The sequence below is a fragment of the Panthera onca genome, chromosome E1 (genome assembly GCF_046562875.1).
Source record: "Panthera onca isolate mPanOnc1 chromosome E1, mPanOnc1 haplotype 2, whole genome shotgun sequence".
NCBI classification, from domain to species: Eukaryota; Metazoa; Chordata; class Mammalia; order Carnivora; family Felidae; genus Panthera; species Panthera onca.
Window position 1 is genome coordinate 15,567,418 of NC_138352.1, and position 24,923 is coordinate 15,592,340.

A 24,923-nucleotide genomic window follows, 5' to 3' on the forward strand; every position below is an offset into this window, starting at 1 on the left:
GGTCTGAATTCCACCAGTGGCCCTTGTGGGGAGTGAGGGGTATGTGGCACTCTTCTATGTGAATTTATGCCTGCCAAATCCCTGTGCCAAAACAAACAAAAACAAACATCGAGTAAATGAAAAATAAAATAATAAAGTAAAGGGAAACCGAATCATCTTCTAGCTAAGAGCTGCTGACTTTTTTTCTTTATTTATTTAAGTAATCTACACCCAACATGGGGCTTGAACTCACAACCCTGAGATCAAGAGCCATTTGCCTCCACCAATGGAGCCAGCCAGGTGCCCCAAGAGCTGCTGACTTTGAGAATCACATGGTTTACATACCAAAGCTTAAAATCATAATGAAATACAGGGGCACCTGGGTGGCTCAGTCACTTGGGCGTCAGAGTTCGGCTCAGGTCATGATCCCACAGTTCCTGGGTTCGAGCCCCGTGTCAGGCTCTGTGCTGACAGGTCAGAGCCTGGAGCTTGCTTCAGATTCTCTGTGTCCGTCTCCTACTCACACTCTGTGTCTGTCTCAAAAATAAATAAACATTAAAAAAAAACCATAATGAAATACAAACAGAAACAACTGAATCTAACCTCATCACAAACGATTAATATAAATGCAAACGATACAAAACAAAAAACACGGGGCGCCCAGGTGGCTCAGTCAGTTAGGCAACTGACTCGAGTTCGGCTCAGGTCGTGATCTCACGGTTTGTGAGACAGAGCTCCGTGTTGGGCTCCACGCTGACAGTGCGGAGCCAGCATGGGATTCTCTCTCCCTCTCTCGCTACCCCTCCCTCTGCTCATGTACATGTACACTCTCTCAAATAAAACATAAAAAAAAAAAAAACAAAAAAAAACAGGGCACCTGAGTGGCTCAGTTGGTTAAGCATCCAGCTTCAGCTCAGGTCATGATCCCACGGTCCGGGAGTTCAAGCCCCACCTTGGGCTCTGTGCTGACAGCTCAGGGCCTGGAGCTTACTTCGGATTCTGTGTCTCCCTCTCTGCCCCTCCCCCACTTGCACTCTGTCTCTGTCTCTCAAAAATAAACATTAAAAAAAAATTAGAAAAAAAAAATGCCCTGGGGTTCCTGAGTGGCTCAGTGGGTTAAGCGCCTGACTTCGGTTCAGGTCATGACCTCGAGGTTCGTGAGTTCGAGTCCCACATCAGGCTCTATGCTGATAGCTCAGAGCCTGGAGCCTACTTCAAATTATTTCTGCCCGTCCCCCACTCACACTCTGTCTCTCTCTCTCCCAAAAATAAATTGAAAAAATATTTAAAAATTTTAAAAAATACACTAAAATAACTTCATAAAAAACTTTATATATTGTAAGGATAAAAACAAAACAACTGTATGCAAATATCATCCTCTAATAGGTTTGTTTTTAACAGAAATATGGACTAGAAATTCTGAAATTACTTCTTATGTGGTCTAGGATTGAGCAGATAAGTAAATACATTGAGGACAATAGGATCCAGGTTTAGAGAGGAAAAGAAATGTAGAATGAACCTTGGGATAATTAATTGGAATTGGAGATATCAATATAAACTCACAGCCTTTAATATACACACAGATATATACACTCAGAAATAGATACAGATGTGTCTGGTGTGAATAAATATAGGTTTCCTAGCTCCACCCACTGAGAAACCCAAAAGGCAACGACCCTCCAGTAGCGATAAAGCATACCTACAACCTGATCTTGGTTTCTAAACACCTCCTTGGACACTAAAAGGGGGGGGCGCCTGGCTGGCTCACTCAGTGGAGCTTGCAACTCTTGATCTTGGGGTTATAGGTTCGAGCCCCAGGTTGGATGTAGAGCTGACTTGAAAATAATAAAATATCTTAAGAAAGAAAAGAAAAGAAAAAAAGAAAGAAAGAAGAGAAGAAGGAAGGAACTAAAAGGAAGCAGGGCTCCTTAGAGAAATGACTGACTCAGGCCAGGTCAAGGAAACACAACATGAGCCTGGTACATCTGGTGGTGCCAGAAAATAAGGGCTCAAAAATGTTGGGGGACATGCTGAAAGGACACGGAAGCCAACCTGAAAAGCCTCCTAAAGCTCAAATCTGGAAAATCAGCAACAAAATAAATTATAGCAGAGGATTATAACCAATGGTGGTGGTGGGGGGGGGGGGGGGGGGAGACACAAAGTAAAAACATGTATACCAACATAAATGCAAAGAAAAATGGCGAGAAGGGAAGGTTCTTGGGGCACCTGGCTGGCTCAGTCAGTACAGCCTGCGACTCTCGATCTCAGGATTGTGAGTTCAAGCCCCACGCCAGGTGTGGAGCCTACTTTAATATATAGAAAGAATAATGGAAATAAAAAAAAATCTTCATTTGGTAAATATGATTAATAATAGTTTCAGAAAACACCCGTTTGTAATGGTAGAAAGTATGGTTAGAAACAAGTTATTTATATAGCCTCAAATTACCTCCCCACAAGGTGTTTATTACTTACAAACGAAAAAATAGTAACTTTATAAAGGAGACACCACCTAAGCCACTTAACCAAAGTGCCACCACTAATGGACAGAGCAGCATCACCTGCCTCCTGATAAGACGCACCGGAAGTGCACACCTTCCCTGTTGAGGCTTTCTTACAACAAATGCACAACCCGGAGCACGTTGCTGGCTCAGTCGGAAGAACTGTGACTCTTGATCTCAGGGGGTGGGGGGTCAGTTCGAGCTCCTTGCTGGGTGCAGCGATTACTTAAAAATCGGGCGCTGTGCTGACAGCTCGGAGCCTGGAGCCTGCTTGAAATTCTCATTCTCTCTCTCTCTCTCTCTGCCCCTCCCCTGCTCTCCATCTCTCTCAAAATAAATAAACTTTAAAAATAAAAGTAAAATTAAAAAATGCACCTTGTAATTAATCACGAGGAAACCTAAGACAAACCCAAATCAAGGAGCATTCCACAAAACAGGTGGCTCCTAAAAAGTGACAGGAAGACTCAGGGATCGCTCCAGACTGCAGAAGAGTAAGGACCGGAATCCTCGAGAGTAAAGTCATGGAGCCGTATGTGCGGAGTCTGCAGGAACCCTGCTTCTGGAGGAGCGCTGCTAATTCCCTGGGTGCGCCACGAGACCTGCCCCGACCTGCCCGCAAGAGGAGACGTAACATTTGGGGGAATCTCTGCAAAAAAAAAAAAAAAAAATCTGTGCGGGATAGTCTTTGTACTGCTTGTGCAACTTTTGTGTAAGTCTCAAATAATGGCGGGGGGTGGGGGGTGGGCGGGAAATCTCTGGGCCAGGCGGCCTGGTTTGAGCCCATCCTCACCCGCCGCACGGCTGGCGCAGGGCTGCGGCGTCCCCACCTGCACGGCCCACCCGGGGTCGCTGTGGGGACCCGAAGGGCCCGAAACCCGCGAGGCGCGGCGGGTCTGCGGGGGAACCGCACGGCTCGGGGCGCGGGACCCCGCGGACCTGCCCCCCACTCCCACCCCCGGGGCGCCCGGCCGAGCCCAGCACCCCGCGCACCTGCCCCCGCCCCGGCCCAGAGTGCGGGGCCCCGCGGCCCGGGTCCGCCAGGACCACCAAATCTCGGGGGCTTCCAACCAGACCCGTTAAAGGTGACCCGAAAAGCGGCAACGAGCGCACCTCCCACGCGAGGCGCCCAAGTCCGCGGCTCACCCGGAACGACCGTCCGCCGCAGCCTCCGGCCCCGCCGCGTTGCCATAGTGACCCGAGTCCGACGGCCGCGGTGCGGGCGCGCCCACTGCAGCGCTCCGGCCCCACCGGCGGGAAACGCGAGGCAGGAAGCAGGGTTCCGGGCTCTTTTCGCCCGCCCCACGCGCAGGCGCCGATGGGACCTCCCGCCCACCTGACTCCCGGAGGGGATCCGCCGACTTCGCCGGGAGGGCGGGGCCGATGGCGAGGGTTGGGGGAGGCCGGAGGGGCTGAGGCTCCCCAGCTGGGCCCAGGGGAGGCAGGGCGCGAGCTACTGGCTGCCTCCAAAGGCCCGGGCTGGGAGCTGCTCAGACCGGGGCGAGACTGTACTGGAGAAGGAGAGGGGGCCGGGGCTGCACGAGGAGGGCGTGGGGGAGGGCCCAGAGCTGCAGGGGAGGGGGCCCGGGTTGTCCAGGGGACCGGGGACTTGGGGACGCACGACTCCCCCCTCCCCCTCCCAATCCCGCAGGAAAGCCGCAGACTTGAGGACGGCGGGTGGGGCTGCCCCAGCAAGCTTTGTGGGGTTGGGTTGCCCTTCTGTTTCCAGTGCTGTTGCTCCCTGTGTTGTTGTTGTTTATTAAAATTATTTTTTTTTAAGGTATTTATTTTGAGAGAGGGAGCGCGCGCTGGCGCGGGGGAGCGATGGAAGGGCAGGGAGGGAGACAAAATCCCAAGCATGTTCCGCAGCACTGCACTATCACTATCGTCTAGCAGACCAGACCGAAGTGGGACTCGAACTCCCCAACCGTGAAATCATGCCCTGAGCTGGGATCAAAAGTTGGACGCTTAACTCACTGAGCCACCCAGGCACCCACACGCTATTTTGTTTGTGAGAACTCACCAGCTCGTGTGTGCTCACAACCTATGCACTTTTGTTTTTGTGTTCAATTGTAAGTTCAAAACAAAACGAAACGAAACCACAGCCTGCCTCACAGAGGCCACAGCAAGCCTTCCTGCCAAAGCCCCTGCAGGTTGCTCAGGGACAGCTTCCACGGGCATCTGAGGGTCCATGGGGCCTGAGGACCCAACCGGCCCAATAAGTGGGCCCAGGGGACAGTCTCTGCCACCCTCGGTCCCAGCCCTCCTGTCTGTGTTTTCTCCACCTGGATGGCTTGCTGGCTGCCCAGGGCCAGTCCCCAAGAGGGCCCTGCCAGTGACGGACAAAGATCTCAAGCCAGTTAATGGTAAGAAAGGCTCAGCTTCTGGAGGGAGGTCTAGGAGTTATTAAATATCAGAAGCAGATCAATAATTCAAGCCTTGGGGCGCCTGGGTGGCTCAGTCGGTTGAGCGTCCGACTTCGGCTCAGGTCATGATCTCACAGTTCGTGGGTTCAAGCCCCGCATCGGGCTCTGTGCTGACAGCTCAGAGCCTGGAGCCTGCTTCTGCCTCTGTGTCTCCCTCTCTCTCTGCCCCTAACCCACTCGCATTCTGTCTCTGTCTCTGTCAAAAATAAATAAACATTTAAAAAATAAAAATAAAAAAATAATTCAAGCCTCATGAAAAATGGAAGCTGTGAACCTGTCATTGCACAGAAACCAAGTGAAAATAGCCGTGCTCACTTGGAGCGGCTGTAGGTGGTCTCCAAAACTTTAATCTTCATTCCACAGGCCTTGGGCACCCTTGCTGCCTCCATACCAGGGTAACCTGCTGTCACAGGACACAGCCAGCGTTCAAATCCTGGTCCATTCCTATCTTACATCTTTTTAGGACTCGGTTTGTTCTCCATAAAGCGGCGAGAATGTCCTCCCTTCCCCATTGCTTAGAGGGTCGGAAATAACACTGAACCACGCAGGTCCCGGCTCAGCCCCAGGGAAGGGGCCCCAGGGTATGTCTGGGACCTAACAACATGAGCTCCCTGCCTCCCCATCCTAGGCCCCCAACCTGACTCTACAATAACCCCAACACTAACCCCAACCCCAACCCTATACTAACCTTACCAACCTCACTCTGACCCTACGCTAACCCCAGTGCCAACCCTGACCCCATGATCACGCCAATGCTGACCCTAAGCCTGACCCTCGTGTTACCCCCAAGGCACAGCATGGCCTTGCTTCTCATGGGAAGGGCCAGTTCCTACTGCCCTTTTATGGGACGTGCACCTCCTGGCCCCTCCTCCAGTATCCCAGTATCAGAACTCCTGATCCTCTCCCTGGATCCCCACGTAAGGCTTCTGGGGTCCCCAGCCCAGAGAGGTGCGGTACTCACCCCCCCTCACATGTCACACAGCCAATAAGATGGTGAAGGCTGGAGTGGGCCCTCCCGAGGGCCCAGGCACTTCCTACCCTTCCAGGGGCCTCCTCACATGTGGCCAGCCCCCACGGCCCCTCTGAAGTCTGTGACCTTGTCTCCCAGTCTGTGCCACAGCCTCCCCAGTGCTCCTGATCCGTGCCCCTCGCCCAGTAGCCCAGTAGATGCCTGTGGGGAGACGAAGGGCCATCCTGGCCACCAGAGTCAGGCCGGTGCCCCTCTCAGCAGTGCCCACCCTCAGCTCGGGCCCCTCACTCATCCCCTCACTCACCTAATCAGCATCTAGTGACCACCTCCCCAGATTCCTCTGTCCCCCAGTCTCCAAGGCCCATTGAGGCATCAGCACACAGCAACCCAAGTAGCCCGACCCCTCTGCAGCCTTATCTCTGGTCCCCCGCTGCTCCACACCTCACTCCCCCAGGGCTCCCCACCGGTCAGGCCAGACCCCACAATTTCCCAGTGCCATTGCGGCCTAATGGCTGACTGCGTGTCAGTGTCCTGGGGCTGCTGTAACAGATGACCGCAAACTGGAGGGGGGGGGGGGGGGGAGGGCTAGGACAATGGTTTTGGAGGCCACAGGTCCAAAATCAAGGTGGCTAAAGGGCTTTGCTCCTCCTGAAGGTCCTAGATAGACTCCTTCCTCCCTCCTCCAGCTTCTAGTGTTTACCAGAGAACCTTGGTGTCCCTTGGTTTGGGGCCACGTCACTCCCATCTCTGCCTCTGTCGGCGCGTGGCCCTCTCCCTGCGACTCTGTCTTCCACGTGGTGTTCTTTTTATAAGGAGGCCGGTCATATTGGATTAGGGCCCACCCTGTTCCAGCGTGACCTCGTCTGCACTGGTTACATCCACACAGACCCTATTTCCAAGTAAGGTTGCATCTCTAAGAGCTGGCGGCTAGGACTGGAGCCTGTCCCTTTGGGGCCACCATTCAACCCACTACAGACTGTTCAGACTGTTCCCCTGGGGCTACACTGGCTGACAGCCCCCCAGTGCCGGCTCCCCCACCAGCCAGCCTGTGGTCACCCCATCAGATATGGAAACAGGGCAGGGGCGGTTGAAGGGGCCTGGACAGCCCCGTAGCAAGTAGCACAGCCAAGATTGGACTGTTCCTGCACCCAGAACACACGCTGCAGCTCAGTAATTGTTTGTGGGGTAATAACAACATTCGAGGTCACTGAGGGGCCAGTGAGAGGCTCCGAGGGGCCCTGCTTCCTGGTGTGTCATGTGGAATGGCCCCCCATATTGCATGGAGCCCTCACAGCCACCATTTGGGTGGCTCCAGCACTCTCCCCACTTTACAGATGAGGAAACTGAGGCCAGAGGGGCTGTCCTGCTTCCAACGTGCCCCCAGAGCCTGAGCCCAGAGCGGATCTCAACACTGGGAGCCAGGCTGACTCCATCGTAGGGTGTCGTAAGCCAGGAGGGACCACTGCTCAAAAGGGCCAGGTTTGCGCTGTGGCTCCAGGATCCCGGAGCACCCACACTTGGTGGCCAGAGTGGCCCCTGGGTGGGCAGCCTGGCCTGGAAGCTATACTCCTTCCCAGGACAGGGCCCCACGGGGAGGCAGAAAGCACCAGGGGCTGCCCAAGGAGGGCCAGGACTCCAGGTCCTTCCTCCAGTTTTGGCCCTGGAGCTCACAGTGCTTGGAGCTGAGCTCACTGGGGGACATCTCTTGCAGGACTCCCATGGGCTCCCAAACGCACAGGAATCGGGGGTGGGGTCGGTGCGGGCACAAACCTGCACGGTCTTGAGCAAGTCCCTTCCCTCTAGGCTTGGGAAATACCCACACTTCACCCCCACCCCGCGTGGGACCCGCGGCAACTTCTCCATTTGCTCACGGGCCTGGGGGTGGGAAAGGCTGGGCCACTCCCCGGTGGGGTCCTGGGGAAAAGGGGACCCAGCGGGGAGGTTTGGTCGGAGATGTCCTTCAACCCCCAGCATGTGCCCCGCCCCCAAGAACAAGGGGTGCCCTGTGAACCCGGTGGGCTCACAGCCCCACCACCAGGAAGGGACTCCGGTGGTGAGGACGGTGCTCCTGGAGGGATGAAGGGACCAGAGGGCTCGAGGTAGCTGTTTCCCAGAGGTCAAAGCCCAGAGGCGGACACAGAGCTGTTGGAAGTTCCCCCTGAGGCCGGAGAGAAAGAGGCAAGCTGCCCCGTGGGTGGGCACCAAGAGAGCCGTGCCCCCCAGGCCATCTGGACCATGGGGTCGGCATCCACCCTCCTTTGCCATCCTGCCCACGACACGGACAGCAGCCTGTGAGATGACTCCCAGGGGCTGGGGGAGCCCCACAGGACTGGCAGGTTCACACTGCTAATCCCTGGAGAGGGGTTCACCTCTCTGGGGTTGGATGTGAGAGAAGCCAGGGGGCTTGTGTGGCCCATGCATGGCTGGGACAGGACCTGGCCCCGCATGCCCAGTGGGAACCCACCCAAGAGCTGGCGTCCCTGCGTGTGGCATGGGACCGGGCACCAGCTGTCAGGTCCCCGGACGCATCCCACCCTCCCTCCAAGGCCAGCAGGGGGTTCCGCTGAGCTCTCAGTGCTGAGTCACCAGGGAGGGGGGACTGCGGTCAGAGCAGGAAGGTTGAGCAAGGCCTTGCCTTCCCCACGGGCTAGAGGGACGCTCACGCTTGGCACACAGCCTGGGCCTGCTGGCTCAGCCCCTGGCCAAGGCCTGGCTGCCATCCCCCTGCCCTCTACTCCGGCCTGCAGAAGGCTGAGACTGGCATCTCCATGTGCCTGGCAGGACCCCCGGTCTCCACCTCTGTCCCCTGGGCCTGCAATGCTCCACACTGAGATTAGGGGGGCTCCAGGGGGCTGTAACACCAGGTACCACCATAGAGGGGGCGGCCTGAGTCAGAGTTTGATCGCTGGAGAGCAAAAGGAAGGAACAAGGTGGGGCCACGCCTCAGCAGGGACCCAGAACCCAGTGTAAGGTCAGGTGCAGAGTATATGGGCGGGGCTATGTTAGCTGGGCCCCCAGGCAGCCCACCTGAGCAGATACATGATACCTGAATGGTGGCCAAGGAAGCGAGGACCGAGGCCCAGCCAGGGCGCTGGACCACAGGAGCGGTCTGGGAGGCTCCCTCTCGCCACTGCATGGGCAGAGAGGTGGCTGGACCAGGGACAGGGCTGGTGGCTCCACTGGCACATGGGGGCACCACCTCCCGAGTGTCCCTTCCTCACCTGCATTCATGGAGCACCTGCTCTGTTCCAGGCTCCCATCCAGGCACTGGGGTGGGCAGAGGCTCTCCCACCTGTGGGGGGGGGGGGGGGCGTGGGCCAGGGCAACAAGAGCCCAGGATTTTCCTGGGCCTGGACACGGGAGCAAAGGAAAGAGAGGAACCCTGAAGGAAGCCTGGTGTGCGGAGGGCTAGCGGAGGGGTCGAGGGGTGGGTCACCGAGGGAGTTCTGCTGGGGCCAAGAAATGTGGGGTCCTGGGGAGCCTGAGCTACAGGACATCTCGGGGCCGCGAGCACAAGGATGGTCGTGAGGCCACTCCCCAGATGGCATGGACAGAGGAGAAGAGGGGTTGGAGCTGGGGGTCTGACAGAGAGCACAGGGTAGGCGCCCCCAGGGCCAGGGCCCCTAACAAAGCGGGGGGTGTGCATGTAGGGCTCAGCCGACTTCCTGAGCTGTCTCTGACCGGGTGTGGGTGCCACGCCTCACCTGCAAGGCAGGTACAGTAATGGGCCTGGCATGGCCACCCTCAGGCTACACACAGGCCATGGGAGCAGGCCACCCTCAGCCGAGGCCCTGTAGCCACCAGTTCTGATGGGACCCCCTGTCTCTCTCTGGTTGCTGAGGATGCGCAGGGCCAGCCAGGTCCGGCCAGTGGGGGGCCCCGGTGGTGCCTCTAGCCACCAGTCCCTCCACAGGTGGCGTCCAGCGTCCCTGCCTGGACCACCCACTGCTCCTCAGTAGCATCTCACTCCGGCCAGGGCTGGGGACAAATGGTGGCCACAAGGGAGACAAGGGCACAGGGAGGGGACGTTCCACAGTCATTGTCCCTGAGTCTGGGGGACACGGGGGAAGGACAGGACCTCAGCAGCAGAGAGGCTGTCCATCGGTGCCTGGGCTGGGGGCCTCCAGGAACAAGGGCAGGAGGCGTGGGCACGAGGGACCACAGGGACCAAGGCGGGTGGGACCTGCTGGACCCTGCAGGGAGGAGGGAGCAGACTCAAAGAGGGAGGTAAGAGGCTCCCGCCAGGGGGAAGAGGGGAAGAGTTCCAATCCTGACTCGATTCGTGTCCCCCTCAACCCCTGCCCGAGCCCCTACCCCCAGGGCTCCACCGCTCAGGAAGGACAGAGCAACAGAGCCCCCAGGGCCGTCCAGTGGAGCAAGGGGGCTGCACAAGGGCCTGAGGGCAGCAGGCGGGGGAGGGGGGGGCCTAACTGCCGGTGGCCGCTCCATCTCAGCAAGGGGGTGGGGTGCAGGAGAAGGGGATGGGACGTTCCAGCTCCTCCAGGGGCCGTCGGAGGGGCTTCAGGCGCCCACTTCCCAGACAGGAGATAAGTCTGGAGAGGTCCCGTGGTTGAATCCGGCCAGGCTCCACCCGGCTTGCTCTCTGCTGCTTCCTTCCCCAAACGGACCCGATCCTCAGGCACATCTGCGGAGCCACCCCACTGACCTCGGGAGTGAATGTTCTGGCAGCTGTGCCAACCCCCAGACGCCCCCGCCCCCAGACACCCCCATCCACAGACACCCCATCCTGACACCCCGCCCCCAGACACCCCCCATAGAAGCCCCACCCACAGACACTCCCATCCACAGACACCCTCGGCCAGACACCCCCACCCCAGACACCCCTGGCCCACAGACACCCTCAATCCCTAGATGCCCCCCCGTAGATACTCCCACACCCAGACACCCCCCACAGACATCACCACCCAAAGATATCCCGGGCCCACAGACACCCCAAACCATAAACACCTCCGACCTCCCCCAGACACTCCCAACCCCCGCATACCCCCAAACTCCCCCCAGACACCTCCAATCCAGATACCCCAACCCCCCCATACCTCCTACCTCCCCTCACATGCCCTCAACCCCCCAGACACCCCTAAGCTCCCTCCATATGCTCCCAACCCCTGAGAAACCCCCAACATCCCCCAGAAACCCCCAACCCAGATACCCCCACCCCCCCATAGACACCCCATCCCACACACCCACCCTCGGCCCCCATGCCCAGCAGCCCGCCGGGCAGGGACCATGGGTGAGTCCTGCCAGGCTGGGCTGGGTCTGGGCTCTGCAGCCTGTTTTGGCCTCTGTTCCCAGCCAAGCGGTTAATGTGTTTACTTTTCCGGGAGCCTGAACAGACCCAGGTAAGGCCCTGGGGAGCAGGAGGGGGTGGGAGGGGAGTGGTTGGAAACCCCTGGCCTTGGGCTGGCTGGGTGCCGGTCCGGCTGACCTCACCCACCCTGGAGTAGGGGAGTAAGGGAAGGTGTGGTCGCAGGTGTAGGGTGGGGGTGAACACACGCAGTCACGGCTGTGCCACCATGTCCCTGTGGAGGGCAGGAGGCCGGTTCTGCCTGGACGTCGGTCACGTGACCTGGCTTTCTTCTGCCGACCTGGCCTGTTCTGGCCCCGATCCCGCCCATGGGGTGGGCGGCTCGGCCTGGACTCCAGCGGTCGGTTCCTAGGGCTCGCGAATGGGGGACCCGTGTGGCTCCATCAACAACGTGGCACCCTAGGTCTGGCCCCACGTAGGAGCAGGCGGCCCTTCCTCCACTCCTGTGTGGCCACTGTTCTCAGACGGCTCTCCCAGGCTTCCAGTGTCAGTTTTGGAGATAGCGGCAGGACCGGTCTCCCATTCTCTGTCCGGACACCCCAGAAAGGTGGCGCGTATCCCCAGTAGCTGCAGAGGGCTGGGCCGGTGGTGGGGACAGCCCTGGAGGCCCCTCGGAGCCGAAGCCGTGACTCGGAGCCGAAGCCGTGACTCGAAACTCTGGGAATTGGAGTCCAGGAGCCGGCGGAGGGGCACGTGGGGGCACTTGTCAGACCGTGGGGGGGGGGGGGGGAGGTGGGGCCAGGAACAGATGAGGTCACCAGGGAATACCCAGTGCTGGGCAGTCCCGTGAGGCCCCCTCACAGGGATGGGTACACTCCCCCTGGCCCTCCACTCCCTTCCTTTCAGAAGAGGGTAGCCCCAGTCGTCGGGCTGGCCCAGGGCCGCCGAAGGGGAGCGGGCACTGGAGCCAGGTCTGGGGTGGGTGCCCTGGGCCGTCTCTGCCCCTCCCCTGCACCTCAGAATTACAGCTGTTCCTTCCCTGCTGTGCACAGGGCACCATTCAGGTGGAATGAAGCCTCGAGGGAGGGGGGGCTCGGGGGAGGGGGGCTCAGAGCCCAAACCTGAAGGGGCCCCGTGGGGCTGTGTGCAGAATGGAGCCTGGCCACTCGAGACCCTCCCAGTGCTGGGCACCCCAACGGAGCCTTCCTGAAGGCTAAGCGTTTAGAAGCAGGGAGGCTCCCTGTTACGGGAAGAACCTCAGAGTCCTCAGAGGTGGGGCCAAGCGGTTCGTGTCTGGAAGGTTCCTGGCCCTCCCTTGCGGGACTGCTCCAGATGAAGCCCTGGGGAGAGACTTCTTTCCCTCTCCTCTGATTGTCAGCCACCGGGTACCCCCCCCCCCCCCAAGAACCCATCTGCCCCACCGCCCCACCATCTGCCATCACTCTACCACTCTTTCTTTCCTCTTGTAGCTACTCCCAGCCCTGGAATGCTCTGCAGGGGGTGGGGGAGGGGCTGGAAGGCTGGTGCCTGATGAGCCGGCCCTCTGTGCCCACCTGTGCCCACCTCAGCTCTGGGCACCATGCCTGAGGGGCTCTGAGTCTGGGGAATGTCCTCTCCTGAAGGCTCCTGTGGGACCACGGTGTCCCTGGCTGACCGCCCCCAACTCTTCTACCTAGCTGGGACCTAGCTGGACCTCACTGGACCTTCGAGGCCCCTTCCCTTCTTTGGTGGTAGGGGCGGGGGAAAGGGCCGAATCCCAGGCACTCCCTCGGGGAACTGTGGGGTCCTCCCAGGTCTTGGAGCTCAGAGGAAAGGCAGCTCTGCACTTAGGGAGGCTGGCAGAGGGCAGAGAGACCCCAGCCACCTGGGCCTGTCTTTCCCTGCTATCCACGCTGTGCTCTTCAGTCTTGGGGTGGGGGTGGGGGGGGCGGGGGGTCGGGGGCTGAGGACTGCAAGGTTCCCACCCAGGAGGAATCTTCAGTCCCCAGGGTGGGGGATGCCAGCCCCCAAGTCCTGTGAAGATGGGGAGGCATCTGGGTGGCGGTAAGAGGGACCCTGAGCTGGGCAGGGTGTGTGTCTAAATAACCCGAGGCCAGGAAGCCGGTGCCCCACTGCCAGGAGCAGGAAGTGCCACCACAGGTGAGGGGGCTCCTTCCTGCAGCCCCACCCCCACACCAGTGCTTCCACCTCCAGCCTGTGGGGGGAGCACGGCAGGAGCAGGTGACTGGAGGCTGCCACCTGAGGCTGGGCTGGACTGTGAGATGGGGGTCGCCTTCCCCCCACAAGTGCCCCTACCGACGGACACCCAGGATCTAGGCGTCATCTGGGAGGCCCAGGCCCTGTGCCCGGGCTGGAGGCTTGGGCTCTGCTCACCTTTTCCCTAAGCGTGCATGTTTACACGAGAGTTCTTTAGTATTTTGGGGTGAGGGTGGTTGGGCCCTAAACAGGGGTTGGGGGCCAGGCCCGGCCCAGCCCAGCCTCTCTGAGTGCCAGGGTTCTTTCCACAGGGAGTGGGTGGGGTGTGGTCTGCAGCATGCAGAAGAGAAAGCAGGAGGCTTGGTGGCCGAGGCATCTCCAACGGGGCAGTCGGATGGACTCAGCCATCTGCCCACGTACCTCAACCACGGTAGCAAGGCCCCGGGAGGGAGTAACCCTCCACTCCGCCCCCCCATCCCCCACCCAGCCCACAGTCGCCAGTGCCTCCACCACCTCCCCTGGTCCCAGGAGACCTGGAGTGTCATTTCAAAGTCGGCTGGGTGGAAAGTATTCCTGCGGTCCCTGCTGGGTGGCCGCCACCAACGGCCACACTCCTTGGCCCCTCCTCAAACTTTAGCCCTCTCCAAGTGACAGCTAAGAATAATGGGGCCTTGAAGCACCTTTCTTGGGACCAGCCGGGGCGAGCGCCGGCGGGCGCGGGGATGGGGAGCGCCGGGGACGGCGTCCCACCCCACCGGGTGGCGATCCTGGACGCCCCAGGGGAGGGGCGCGGCTTTATCCGGCTTCGCAGGGCGCGGAGCCACCCGGGGAAGCGGAAGTTCAGGGAGGTCGACTGCCTGGTCGGCGATGACCCAGGCAGCGCGGGGGGCGCGGCCCGCGAGGAAGCCGAGGTTCGGATGGGGCGGAGATTCCGGGGGGGGGGGGGGGGGGAGACTGGGGAGGGAGGCCTGTGCGCCCCGGAGCTGAGCGGGGAGGGGGGGGGGGAATGGCACAGGGTCAGGGGTGCCGCCTCCGGGGTGGGAGGGCGAGACCTGGGGGCCGGCCCGCGGGCGCGGGGGGAGCGGGACCGGCCCGGCGAGAAGGCGCATCTCCCTCCCGGCCGGGGTCTGCCCGGGGCGGGGGTGGGGTCGTCCCTCAGCCCGGCGACAGCTCGGGCGCCGTCGGGAGCTGAGGGCGCCCCTCCCGCGCGGCGCGGGGTCCGGGCGGGGCGGGCAGGGGCGGCGCCAGGCGGCGGTGACGCGCGGGGGACGTGCGGCGCGAGCGGCCGGAGCTCCGAGTCCCCCCGGCAAGGCGGCCAGAGGCGCGCGGCGGCCGAGCGGCGGCAGGTAGGCGCGGCGCGGATGCTCGGCGGGGCGGGGCGGGGCCGGGACCCTCGGCCGAGTCGGCGCTCCCGCCCCTCGCCCCTCGCCCCTTCCCCTCCGGGCCTCGGGCGGCCGCCACCGAAGGGCTCCGGGGAACCAGCCGCGCCCCCACCGCGCCCTCGGACCGGCCCTCCGTGCGCCCCCTGCGTTGGGCGGCCCTGGGGCGGGGGGTGAGTGCTGGGCTCTGTCCCGGAGGCGGGTGCGCGGGGCGGCCGAGCGGGGTCGCGGGTGCGAAGAGCTCGGTCCACGGCGGCGGGCGGTATTTGGTGGGGCTGCCGCCGGCCCGGGCCCCCTCCCGAGGGCGCGGGGAGCACGTGCGCTCTGGCCGCCGCGCTGGGCGGCGGTGGTGGTGGTGGTGGTGCCGGTGCCGTGGCCCCGCGGGCCTCTGTCTCACCTCCTCCCGCCTCTCCCTGCGCCCAAACACTCGCCTCGCCGTCTGGCACCCGCCCTCGGTCGACGACTCCCAGGCCAGGCCCGGGGGCAGAAAGGTGGGGAGCCCGTTCTGAGAATCAGGCTGGACTCCCCCGTTCGCCTCTACCGCCTCCCAGACCTCTACCCCCTGGGAAAACCAGCGGGGCCTCAGTCTATTTATCTGAAAGGTGGGTTGACAACATGCCTGCCTGGATGCTGGACCAGGCCAGTGGACGACAGGCTGTGAGTGGAAGAGAAGCAGTCAGGTCACCGCCACTGGGGCTGCCTGGCCTCTAGATGAGGGACAAAGGGGCAGCGCGGAGGCCAGAGTGCTTTTCCATCCCAGAGGCCCTGAGCTGCACGTCCAGAAGTGCACACTGGGTGTGAGAGGGAGCAGACACAGGAGCGTGCCCTCGAGGTTGGACCGGGCCTCTGTGGGTGGGCCATGACTGAGGAGTTGTTCCCATGGCAGGAGGCCCGCCCCCAGAAGGGGCACAGGTGGGGTGGAACCTTCCTGCCCAGAGGCCTGTGGTGTGGACAGGACCTGGGGTGAGCAATGGGAGGCCTGGCCCCAGGGCAAGCTCTGTAATGACTCGGTGTGACCTTGGGCAGGGCCTGGTACCCAGGAGGCAACCTGGCTCTGACTCCAGCTGCAACCTCAGTCTGGAGGGGCAGCAACAAAAGGGGGTCTGTGCTCTTCAGGACAGTGGCCAGGGAGTGTGTGTAAAGGGGGGTGGGGGGGGGGCTTTGCTGTCCTCTGTGCCAGGCCCCTTTGCTCTAGGGTGGGTCCAGCAGTGACCTGGCCGGTGCCACTCTAAGGTTAGGAGTCCAGCAGGGTGCCCCAAGGGCCCAGGGCCGGAAGACTGTCTCACAGAGCAATCAATCCATCCGAGGCACCTCTGGGTCAGGCCTCAGGTGCGCTGGGCCAGGACAAGCGTAGGACAGGAGTGGAGAGGCCTGAGGATCCTCACGGTGCCGGCCCGGCAAGGACAGACCTCCCGGCCTCAGTCCCCATCTGTGAAATGGGCGGGGTGGGGTGGCCTTCAGGGAGAGTTCTCAGTCCACTTTCACAGCCGGTCACAGCGCCCACATGGCCGGGCCCCTGCCGAGGCAAACCGAAGCCGGTCCCGCCCCGGGGGGAGCCGCGGGAGGGGCCACAGGATCTCCTTCCGCGCCGGCGCTCACTAGCGCCCTGTGCCGTTCTGGGGCTCCCTGACCCCAGCGGCCCGGGCGCTGGCCTATACGGTAGCAGACTAGCAGACGGGGAGAGCGCCTACTCCAGGCAATACGGCGGCGGCTCCTCCCTTGGCGTGGTCACGTCCCCCACGTCCCTCGGCCCAGCGAGAGCGGGGTGGCAAGGCGGAGCTTGCTCCCTTCCCACACCCCTCCCTGTCTCTACCCTGCTGGTGACCGCCCAGCCCCACCAAGGTCGGCCCGACCCCCACCTGCCACCAGGCCCAATAGGGTGGCGATGGGAGGGGCCCCTCCTGGTTACTGAGGTTGGCCGTGCAGAGCCCTTCTTGGCCTTGGCCTTAAAACACTAGCTTTGGGGGTGGGGGGTGGGGGTGGGGGTTACAGGGAGTCGAGCAGTGGGACAAGATGGCCATGTGATGGGCAGGCTGGGCAGGGTTCAGGACTAGAGGGGGTTGCTTTGAGCCTGCTCTAGCCACCACTCTGAGCCCTCCAGACCAGGGGGCTCTGACAGGGTGAGCCCAAAACCATACACAGGACCACAGCCCACAGCCCACAGCCCCCTCCTTGTCACATGAGGCATCATGTTGGAGAGGGGCTGGCCCCAGGGCAGGGTGTTTTCACACCACTGGCCTCTGCAAGATGTAAGAGCTTTGGGAGCGCCCTGGGGGACTCCGTGATCAGTGGATGTGGTGTGGAGGGCCCAGGCTGGCTTAGCACGCTTGGGTCATGCCTGGGGCAGACCTTCACCCAGTGCTCAGGGCCCATCTCCCCAGAAAAAGCCCCAGACACCTCCCTCCAGTCAACAGCTCTGCCCACAGGTGGGGGCAGGGCGGAGGTGGGCATCTGGGGTCTTGTGTCAGCCCTGGGAAGCGGACAAGCACCCAGACCAGTGTTGCTTCCTGAGCGCTGGGTGGATGGAGGCATCCGGATATATGTTACCTATTTGCACAACAGGGACAGCGGGGAAAGGAAGCTAGGGAGCCTGGGAGGCTCTCCCTCCTCCTGAAGGTATGGCACTCTTCTGTCAACCACCCCCTATGCTTCAGGGACCTTGGGGCTCAATTGAAGCCAGGTGCGAGCCACAACGGGGCTGTTTCTTTGGTGCCCAGGCGCGTGTCCCAGGCGTCCTGGTGCAGGAAGAGCCCAGGACGGAATGCAATTGCTCCTCTCCTGCCCCGCCCGCCTGGAGCTGGTCTTTGAGGACTGGAAGTCTGGCTAGTTAACTAGCCAATCTCCCCAGGAGGCGAACCTACAGGCTCTAGAGTTGGAGGCCACCGCAGTGAACCTCAGGGACACGGCCTGCCCTGGAAGCGCACGGGCCAGAGACCCAGGATCCAAGGTGGGTGAGAGAACCACCTACAGAAGCCTAATGGGGAGTGTGGCCGGGCGCACTGGGGACGGCAGTGGGTCTGCAGGCTGGAGTGGAGCAGCAGAAGGGGTTCTGGAAGTGGGAGAAGCCGAGATGTGGGGGTGGTCAAGGCCAGGCTGTTTGTGTGAGTCTGCCCCAGCCCTCCAGGTGGAGGTGCCCAGGTGAGTACAGGCGGACAAGGGGGTGATGCTGGAGCACACGCCTGGCAGGAGGCCAGGCTGGCTCAGGGGCTGGGGTCTGGAGTCCTGACCCACTGGGATGCCGGCCAGCCAGTGGACCCCTGCGGGAGAAGCTGGCAGAAGGCCTGGATTTGGGAGCTCCGATGGGTGGTCTACGGGAACGGGCTGTTCGAGTGACCCCCGTGCATACTCTTCTCTGGGCCTTCCTCTGCTCAGCTCCCAGCCGCCTGGGGCTGTGGGACCTTTTCGGGAATTGGGGGGGCAGCTCCTGGAGCCTCACCTGACCCAGGAGCGGACACACATGCCCCACCGGGGAGATCAGCTTTCTGAGGTCCAGAGGGCGGGTTATTTCTGGGCCGGGGACGTGGTTCGCATGCTTCCCCGGGAGGGTAAATGTCATCACAAGTCCAGCTGGCTGGTGTGTGCCCACAGATGTGCTGGCACCGCCTCTCCTGGCACACTGCAGCGAGGGTCCCCGACCAGTCCCCCCAAGGGGGCCTCCATTCCAGGCCCTCCTCCCCCTATGGGTTGACAAGACCCATCTTGCTCTTAGAAATCCCAGCCCCTTCTCTACCTGGACGCCCTACTGAGCAAAACCCCTTTGCTCCAAACTGAGGCCCCACCAATTCCCTTCCCTGCTTGCCCACCACCACTGCCCACTGGCAAATTGAGATCTTGCTGAGAAACTTCACTTTGAAGCCTGGCTGATGTGGGCAATGAATAGGGGGTCATTTTAGTGTGGTTGGCACCCTAGGCTGGCGGGGCAGCTGGGAGGAAAGTGTCTGAAGTCTCTAGGGATGGGTGGGAGAGATGGCCACGCTCCCCACGTAAGCCTCCCGTGGCAGCCACTTGGCCCACACAGGTCTTAAAGCATGCCATATCCTCCTGGCACCTAAGCCTTGGCACCCCTGCTCCCCTCACCCTCCTGGATGCTAGTTCAGGGGATGCCCCATGTCCCACAGGTGGCCAGCGTCTGTCTCCTGAGGACCAAGGGAACCTCCAGGGAGGGCCCAGCCCTGGCCGGCAGCAGCTCAGCAAAAAACAGGCCATCTAAGGTGGGGGCGCATTTTCCTCTGGCGAGTGCCAGGCGCGGCTAGTACAACCAAGATCTCAGAGGGAGGCCCCGTATTCTGGAACTTTGGGTATACAGACTTGAGCTGCTCCTAACTTTTGGCGTCAGACATCCCTCTTTGGCCTTTGCATGGCCCACTTGGTCTATTTTTAAAAATCAGTGAAAGCCCATAAGCCCACAACCCAAAACAAACCAGGATTCTGGGGATGACCAGCTCCTCTGGGCCTCCATGACCGCCATCGCTGTCCTTTGTCCTGGGGCTGTTTGTGCTTTCTGCCTTAAACAGTGGCGTTAAATTGTAACACATTCCTAAAGTGCATTTTTTTTGTTTTTTAATTAAGTTCTCCTGCTGCGTGTACCTCAGGGATCTTTTAAGCTAAAGACAGTGATGAATAGCCGGGGCCTGCGGTTTTGGCTGTGGGATGTGTTTGCCCCTCCGGCCGGTCCTCAGCACATGGCTGCAAGGTCTGAGACAGGGTATCTGGTGGGGAGAACCCAGGGCTGGGGCCAGACTTTCCTGGCAGAGGCCGGTCCCAGGTTCCAGGTATGCCTTAGATACGCAAGAGGGCCAGCTGGGGTGCCGTGCAGGCCATGGGCCTGGAGGCTTCCCTGGTCTGGGTGCCCCTGTGCCCCTCTTAGCCTCAGGAATTCCCTGCAGCTCGCTCTTAGGCCCAGGAGGCTTCTGAGCACTCGGGGCAGGGTGGGTGGGCCTAAAGGGCACGGGGTCCAGGAGCCCAGAGAGAAGAAAGGTTCTCTTGGGTCTCCCAGAAGCAGTGCTGGTGGCAGTGAAGCCTGGCCCAGCTGGCAGCCAAGGCAAGCACTGGAGTGGACCTCTGGCCCAGCCCGGGGTGGGGGCCCGGGCCGCGCTCTGCTCCAGTGGGCTGTGTCAGCCCTGTCATCAGCCTGATGGCCAGCTGGCTCCTGGGGGGGTCTGGTCATCCAACAGTGGTGCTCTTGAACAGCAGCTACTGCTGGGAATCACCCGGAAAGTCCTTGAAAAACACCCCCCAACACAGGCCACACCCTTGGGTCAGAGCCTCAGTACCCCCCAGACCACTGAATCAGGATCCTAGGGAGCACCTGTGGCCCGGATGCTGGGGGCAGGGAGAAGGGTTATTCTTCCCACGGCTTCTCCCCCACAACGCTGACCCTGTGCTCACACAGGCCAGGCACAGAGGCCCTTGTCCTCACTCCAAAGTCCTGTCCCAGGTTCCATGTATGCCTCGCACACAGAAATGGGCCCCCCAGGGGCTCTGCAAGGTCAAGGATGAGGTTGGAAAGGGGACGGCATGGAGCCAGGTGGCTGACACAGGGGCTGTGAGATCTGGTTGGGACGCTCCTGGGCATCAGTGTAGGTGGGGCATTTACACCACGCAACTGGCAAACTCCCCCTTGGGGCTTCTGTCCTCCAGAGCTAGTCTTTGGCCGCTGGCAGGAGAGGAGAGGGCTGCGGTCCGGGCAGCACCTGCACTGAGGAGACGCTCTCCTGGGACCAGCCTCTGTCTGGTGAGCTGGGGGGGCGAAGGCACCAGCCTCATCCCTGGCATCAGGTGGAGGCGGGGGGCTCCAGCTGGACGTCTGGCCCCGGCACTCCCAGTTCCTGTGCCTCAAGGGGGCTAAGCTCTGGGCTTGAGAGAGGTCTGAGGGTTTGCCCCAGTAGGCTGCATGGAAGCCTCCTCAGTGGTACTGCCCGATGGCCTCTGCTGGCGACCCCCAGTCCCGCCTGCACAGCAAAGCCTGTGGGCCTCAGTCCCTCTTGGTCAGGCTCTCACTTGGGAGCCCCATTCCCCGGGTCGGGGGGTGGGGGTGCACGGCTGGCCACACCTAGATTATTAGGTCTCAAGGGACACCACCCCAGGTCCCCTCTCACAGGACCCACCTGCAGCGGGGGGTGGGAAGTGCGGGCTGCTCCCCCAACAGGGTCAGGCGAGAGGACACACTGGGCTGACTTCCCCGCTGGGGTCTGTCCTCCTCAGGAGGAAACCTGAGACCTTGCTGAGCCCAAAAAAGCCACTGCCCTTTAGAGCCAGCTGGGTGGGAGCGGGCCAGGCCTGAGCGGGGGAGGGAGCACGGCAGCTGCCGCTCAGCCCAGACCCTCCAGCCTGGGGCCAAGTGCAGGTGAGGCCCCAGGTGAGGGCCGGAGGCGGGGCTCTCAGGTAGCACAGGGGCTGACCCAGCCAGACAACCCAGGCAGCCTGCCTTCCTTCCTCAGGGACGCACAACCTGTCCTCCTGGCCATGGGCGGCGCCGTGGTTGACGAGGGTCCCACCGGCATCAAGGCCCCTGATGGGGGCTGGGGCTGGGCCGTCCTCTTCGGCTGCTTCGTCATCACGGGCTTCTCCTACGCCTTCCCCAAGGCGGTCAGCGTCTTCTTCAAGGAGCTCATGCGTGAGTTTGGGATCGGCTACAGTGACACGGCCTGGATCTCCTCCATCCTGCTGGCCATGCTGTACGGGACAGGTGAGGGGCTGTCACGCCCAGCGGTCACCTCTGGAGTTCACCGTGTTCAGTTCTAGTTAAGAGCCGCACACAAGCAAGAAGGCCTGGGGGTGGGAGATGGGCAGGGCCCAGGGGGGCCCCTTTCTGCCCCAAATCCGTGGCTCTCCATGGGGCCAAACCCAGCACAGGCCAAGTCTTTGTAAGACCTGTCCGACGACAGGCTGTACCTGCACAGCTGTACGTGGTCCCAGAGGACGAGGCTCTGGAACGGTCCTTTACGGACAGTTGGGTCTCGACGCCTAAACAGAGCAAACAAAAAAGAGACCGACCCGGGGGCATTCTGCTGCAAACCGTGCTTTGCTTGGGAAGGTGTCTGGGCACGACTCACATCCTGGGCACCTGGCCTGTCTGCTGAGCTGGGGCAAGGGGCACCGGGGAGGGAGAGTCCGGGCCCAGCTCTCTGCCCCCCACCCCCAGGCCCACTCTGCAGCGTGTGTGTGAACCGCTTTGGCTGCCGGCCCGTCATGCTTGCGGGTGGCCTCCTGGCATCCCTGGGCATGGTGGCTGCGTCCTTCTGTGGAAGCATCATCCAGCTCTACCTCACCACCGGGGTCATCACCGGTGAGTGGGGCCCAGCGGGGAGCGGGGCAGGCCACAGCACGCTCACTCCTCAGCGGCCAGATAACGGGCCGGGCGGCGCATCCAGAGCGAGGGGCCTCTTGGGAGGGGGCGCCAGTCTCTCCCTCGTTCCCCGTCTGTCTCTCCCAGCACGTTAGTTGGTGACAGGGGCTTTGAATGCACACCGGGTCCCCTCGCATGGACACCCACAGACCCCACGTACAACTGTTCAGGCCGGAGCCTGTGTCTGGGCAAACGGGGGACAGGGACAAGGGGCCAGGAGGACTGAGCTGACACCTTCCCCCGCCTGCCCCTCCCACAGGCTTGGGCTTGGCACTCAACTTCCAGCCCTCCCTCATCATGCTCAACCGCTATTTCAACAAGAGGCGCCCCATGGCCAATGGGCTGGCGGCCGCGGGCAGCCCCGTGTTCCTGTGCGCCCTGTCCCCGCTGGGGCAGCTGCTGCAGGACCACTATGGCTGGCGGGGCGGCTTCCTCATCCTGGGGGGCCTCCTGCTCAACTGCTGCGTGTGCGCCGCGCTCATGAGGCCCCTGGAGGCATCCCGGCCGGGTTCGGGGCCCGGGCCCCAGCGGCCAGCCAGGCGGCTGCTGGACCTGAGCGTCTTCCGGGACCGTGGCTTTGTCATCTACGCCGTGGCCGCCTCCATCATGGTGCTGGGGCTCTTTGTGCCCCCCGTGTTCGTGGTGAGCTATGCCAAGGACCTGGGTGTGCCCGACACCCAGGCTGCCTTCCTGCTCACCGTCCTGGGCTTCATCGATATCTTCGCCCGGCCCGCCGCGGGCTTCATCACGGGGCTTAAGAAGGTGCGACCGTACTCCGTCTACCTCTTCAGCTTCTCTATGTTCTTCAACGGCTTCACGGACCTCACGGGGTCCACGGCCAGCGACTACGGTGGCCTGGTGGTCTTCTGCATCTTCTTCGGCATCTCCTACGGCATGGTGGGGGCCCTGCAGTTCGAGGTGCTCATGGCGATTGTGGGCACCCAGAAGTTCTCCAGTGCCATTGGCCTCGTGCTGCTGCTGGAGGCCATTGCCGTGCTCATTGGGCCCCCGTCGGGCGGTGAGTGGTGGGTCACAGCCTTCCTGGGGAGGGGGACCCACCATGGGAGGGCTCTTGGCTGCAGGGACACCTACCAACGTGGCCAGGCCACCCGTATTCCAGCAGGAGTGAACGCCAGCCATGCCCCCCTCCTGAGGACCTGCTTGGTCCACCACGGAGGGGGCCACGGGCCTAGACCAAAGGCAGGCACGTGCCCGAATCCTGAGAGTGGTGCTATCCCTGCATGCAGGCCAGCTCAGAGCCCAGGTGGGGGGTTGGCTTTGGTTACTTTGGGCTTTTACCCTTTGCAAAGGCTGAGAAAATACCGGGGCGTAAACTTAAACGGTGTGGGCTAGGGTCTCTCCAGCTGACTCTGTAGGCCCGCACCCACAGGGGACCCCGTGAATTCCAGGGCTGTGCCTCGGGGGTCCTGGGGTCCTTCTGGGGCCTAGGCAGTTCCCGTGAAGGCCACGGGTCAAGAGGCCTCCACGGTGACAGGTGACAGGCAGTGTGACCAGATACCTCCGGGCACCTCAGACGAGGCTCCCACCCTGAACCTGCATGGCTCCAAACCCTCCCCCGAGCCTCTTGGTCTGTGCTGCCTGTGGGGAGGGAGAAGCCGGGACAGGGTGCCCCTGGGCTGTCCCCGACAGCACAACGGTGCACAGGTAGCCGGTGACCGTGGGGGTGACCTTCAGCCCAGGCTCACGCTGTCACCCCTTTGTAGGCAAGCTCCTGGACGCGACGCACGTCTACCAGTACGTGTTTCTCCTGGCAGGGGCCGAGGTGCTGACCTCCTCCCTCGTGCTGGTGCTGGGCAACTTCTTCTGCATTAAGAAGAGGCCCGAGGCGGCTGCGGAGGAGGGGGAGCGCCACAAGCCCCCCGCGGACGTGAGGGTGGACTCTCGGGAGGTGGAACACTTCCTGAAAGCAGAGCCTGAGAAAAACGGGGAGGTGGTTCACACCCCAGAAACGAGCGTCTGAGCCGAGGAGGCCAGCAGGGGTGAGGGAACCGGACAGAGACTTCAAGGCTCGTGTTTATTTCACAAACAGGACCGGCTTGGGTGGGGCCGTCCGTGCGTCTCGGGGGGCTGGTGAGGTGGGGACCGTGTCATTCCAAAGCAGGTCTGTGGTAGAGCCAAGCCTCGAGGTTACAAGCCGTCTGCACCAGGACACAGCCTGCTGACCCCAGAGCAGCCTGGTGCCCACCGCTGTGCTCAGGGACCTAGAAACCCATGCTTCAGAGACAACACGACCGGGGTCAGGGGCGGAGCGGCACCGTCTCGGGAGAGACACCCCCCCCCCCACCATGTGGCTGGCTGCACCCCGTCCCGCCCCACCTCCACCACGGCGCTCTAGCCCGCCCCTCGCCGAGTGTTGGGGGACAAACCTCCCTTCCTCCGCTTCTGAAGGTCTGAAATAAACCCGCGTATGGGAGGAGCCACCTTGGAAGGAATGTCTTCAAAGATCCGGGGTCTCATTCTACGAGGGGCAGGGGTCTGACCGTTGGCTCCAAACTCACTTTTTCAACAGACGACCTGGTCGTTTTTACAAAGTGGCTCTGGCCTTTGTCAGCTGGGTCGGCTTTCTAAGCGCTGCTGGCTCTGGACCCTGTGTCGCTGGAGCCCAGATGGCTCAGAGCAGCATCCACCCAGGGGCCCCGTGGCTGGAATGGGTCTGGCCGCACCCAGGAGCCCCTTTGAGGCGTGGGCACTTCAGCGGAGACATACGTGTGATTCGTGTTCACTATGTGTGTGTTTAAAGACAATGATCTTCCTGCCTTCCATTTATTCACCCCTCGGTCGGCTGATCGTGGCCCTATGTGGCCAGCACCCAGGGTGGGCATCTGCTCCCGTCCTCCTGGTCC

The 24,923-nt window shown here is 61.7% G+C and overlaps 3 protein-coding genes across 15 annotated transcripts in view; 1 reads left to right on the plus strand and 2 right to left on the minus strand.

Annotated features, from left to right (window-relative positions):
• CCDC57 (coiled-coil domain containing 57) overlaps positions 1 to 3,845 on the minus strand; it is a 102,358-nt gene extending 98,513 nt beyond the window's left edge. For 2 of the 5 annotated variants that reach the window (XM_078437981.2, XM_078437982.2), the window contains exon 1: positions 3,588 to 3,845. The gene's annotated coding sequence lies outside the window, so the exon portion shown is untranslated. The remainder of the gene's footprint in view (positions 1 to 3,587) is intronic. The other 3 variants (XM_078437979.2, XM_078437978.2, XM_078437980.2) reach the window with 3 other exon arrangements.
• A 10,507-nt stretch (positions 3,846 to 14,352) lies between these two features.
• SLC16A3 (solute carrier family 16 member 3) lies at positions 14,353 to 24,846 on the plus strand. Of its 7 annotated transcripts, none has more exons than XM_060645069.3 (8): positions 14,353 to 14,678; positions 17,274 to 17,327; positions 17,429 to 17,658; positions 20,352 to 20,445; positions 21,152 to 21,399; positions 21,856 to 21,999; positions 22,319 to 23,077; positions 23,784 to 24,846. In XM_060645069.3, the coding sequence occupies exons 5-8, from the start codon at positions 21,177 to 21,179 to the stop codon at positions 24,038 to 24,040; spliced, it is 1,383 nt and encodes a 460-aa protein (XP_060501052.1). In that variant the 5' UTR covers positions 14,353 to 14,678; positions 17,274 to 17,327; positions 17,429 to 17,658; positions 20,352 to 20,445; positions 21,152 to 21,176; the 3' UTR covers positions 24,041 to 24,846. The 7 variants fall into 7 exon arrangements, with proteins under 7 accessions (XP_060501052.1, XP_060501053.1, XP_060501056.1 ...); XM_060645071.3 differs by lacking the exon at positions 14,353 to 14,678 and adding an exon at positions 14,703 to 14,884; XM_060645075.3 differs by lacking the exon at positions 14,353 to 14,678 and adding an exon at positions 18,830 to 18,922 and having other exon boundaries at positions 14,904 to 17,327.
• CSNK1D (casein kinase 1 delta) overlaps positions 24,081 to 24,923 on the minus strand; it is a 32,927-nt gene continuing 32,084 nt past the window's right edge. For all 3 annotated transcript variants that reach the window (XM_078437974.2, XM_060645066.3, XM_078437973.2), the window contains one exon: positions 24,081 to 24,294. The gene's annotated coding sequence lies outside the window, so the exon portion shown is untranslated. The remainder of the gene's footprint in view (positions 24,295 to 24,923) is intronic.